Source organism: Sinocyclocheilus anshuiensis, unplaced genomic scaffold, assembly GCF_001515605.1.
Source record: "Sinocyclocheilus anshuiensis isolate Anshui unplaced genomic scaffold, SAMN03320099.WGS_v1.1 scaffold284, whole genome shotgun sequence".
Classification (NCBI taxonomy): Eukaryota; Metazoa; Chordata; class Actinopteri; order Cypriniformes; family Cyprinidae; genus Sinocyclocheilus; species Sinocyclocheilus anshuiensis.
The window spans coordinates 1,512,132-1,514,156 of record NW_015554266.1 but is presented as its reverse complement, the minus strand read 5'-3'; the positions used below and the strand labels follow the sequence as shown (position 1 = coordinate 1,514,156).

The window sequence follows — 2,025 nt, the reverse complement described above, 5'->3', positions numbered from 1 at the left end:
GAGCTTCCTGGCATTTATTTGCAATTATTCTTTTAACAGGACTGTACAATTTATACCCAAAGTACATTATACAGCGGTTTGAAAAAGAGCAACATCAAAGCAGCAAAAAAAAAACAAAAAAAAACACAGAAATCAAATTTACAAGAAATAGGGCAAAATGTTAAACCTCTGTACAGAATGAATCTGCTGAAAGTTAATATGGTCCTGAAATTAAGGTCCTGTACAACAAATATACATGAATTCTCCAACTTTTATTTTGTCCTGCATAGGATTCTGTACATTGCCATTCGTCTACATTTGGTTCTTTTGTGCATTTAACATTAGTATGCTGCCTGGGCCTAGTGTGCCAGCAGCCGCTCTGTATGCTAGAATTACATTCTCGTAGCTAGTTGAACAAAGCAAGGAAAGCTAACACTGTCGTCTGTACCACATGACATTACTACAGAGTGAAGAATGCAACCTTTGCAGGCCTGTTACAGTAACTCTGAACGGAGGCTCTTCAAAGAAATCCTTAATTTACGGAAACCCAGCAGAGACCGTGGGAATTGACAGTGGTTTGCCAGGTCTCTCTCTTTGTTGAACTGGGAGGCAACCATGTGAAAAACCAAATGACAACAGTCGCATTTCAAAGAACTTAACAGTAGCTGTGCCCTATCGAGTCTCCAGAAGGCATTATTTTTCTTCAATGACTTTGTGACATTCTCTGGGTGTGTCTAAATTCTCATGCTTTTTTTTTCTTTATTCTCTTTCGAAACACTTTTCTCAGTAAACCCAAATGTCATGAATTCAAGGCAAACTTCCTCAAGCTGAGCTTCTTTTCCTTCCGGCTGCCTGCTCCAGAGATGGAGATCAGCCGCTGGCCAGCCGGGCTGTCAGGCAGTGTTCAGTGCAAGCTGTCAGTAGGAGCTGGAGTTTGGTGCCAGGGCTCCTGAAGAACTGGCCCGTCTGATGTGAGGCAGCAGGTAGGAGTCACTTCCCAGCTGGTGCACATCAAACCGGTCCTCCTTCCTGTAGGCTAGACACCGGCGGATGAACGCCTGCAGGAAACAGTCACATGCCATTTATTACAAACACAAAAATGGTTCTGCACTAAATAATAAGTGTCTGAGAAAATATGCTAAATGTCAAAATGTGAGATTTTGCCTCAACAGCATTTTAAGCTTTTTATGCAGTTTTCAGCAATTTCTTATGACATTCTCGTAACAGTTAAAACTTTAACCAAGCTTGTGGTTAAACTCTAGTGTGACTTGGAGTTTGTGAGCCAACTCAACTTCACTGTTCTATATGATTTATCTGTAACCAAATCCAAATGATGCATCGGTAAAGAAACTGTCAGCAGTCTTACTGAATCCGATTCATTTATTGATAGAGTTGATTATATGAAGCAACGAGCAGAATAGCACTGGTGCGGTTTTCTCTGCATAATATTCCTTATTAGGGAGAAGAAAACTGACTGTGTCTCAAATTCAAATGATTTTTAGGAAATTTTGACAGTATGGGTGAATTTAAACTGTATATTGATCGAGTTTGTCTGGTTAATTATTTAATGCACTAGCACTGCTGTAGTTTAAATAAACATTTTTTTCAACAGCAGAATGTTAGATTTTTAGAAAGCTAACTGGCAATATCTAATAAAACGATATCTTAGTTTAATCATCATTATATATAATCTATATAGACTGGCAGGGCTGGTGAACAGGGCTTTACTAATCATGGACATTTCTTCATCAGTATTTTAGGTTTACATTTATGTGTTTAAGACAATGGTTCCCAATTCTGACCCTTTATCAGATAAAATACACATCTAATATAAACAAATCACATGTATTTTCATATTACATTTTGACATGCAGACATGCAGTTTAGCACTTTAAATATTAACTTTATTAAAGCTGATGATTATATACATATACATATACATACATATATATATATATATATATATATATATATACATACACATATACATACACATATACATACATATATACATACATATATACATACATATATACATACATATAT

At 36.6% G+C, this 2,025-nt stretch overlaps 1 protein-coding gene across 1 annotated transcript in view; it reads right to left on the bottom strand.

Annotated features, from left to right (window-relative positions):
• Positions 1-2,025, bottom strand: part of LOC107671313 (serine/threonine-protein kinase tousled-like 1-B) — a gene marked incomplete at its 5' end in the record, with an annotated part of 64,287 nt that continues 62,262 nt past the window's right edge. Inside the window, one exon of the mRNA XM_016464206.1 lies at positions 1-1,037. Within this exon, the coding sequence (XP_016319692.1) occupies positions 897-1,037 (141 nt within the window). The remainder of the gene's footprint in view (positions 1,038-2,025) is intronic.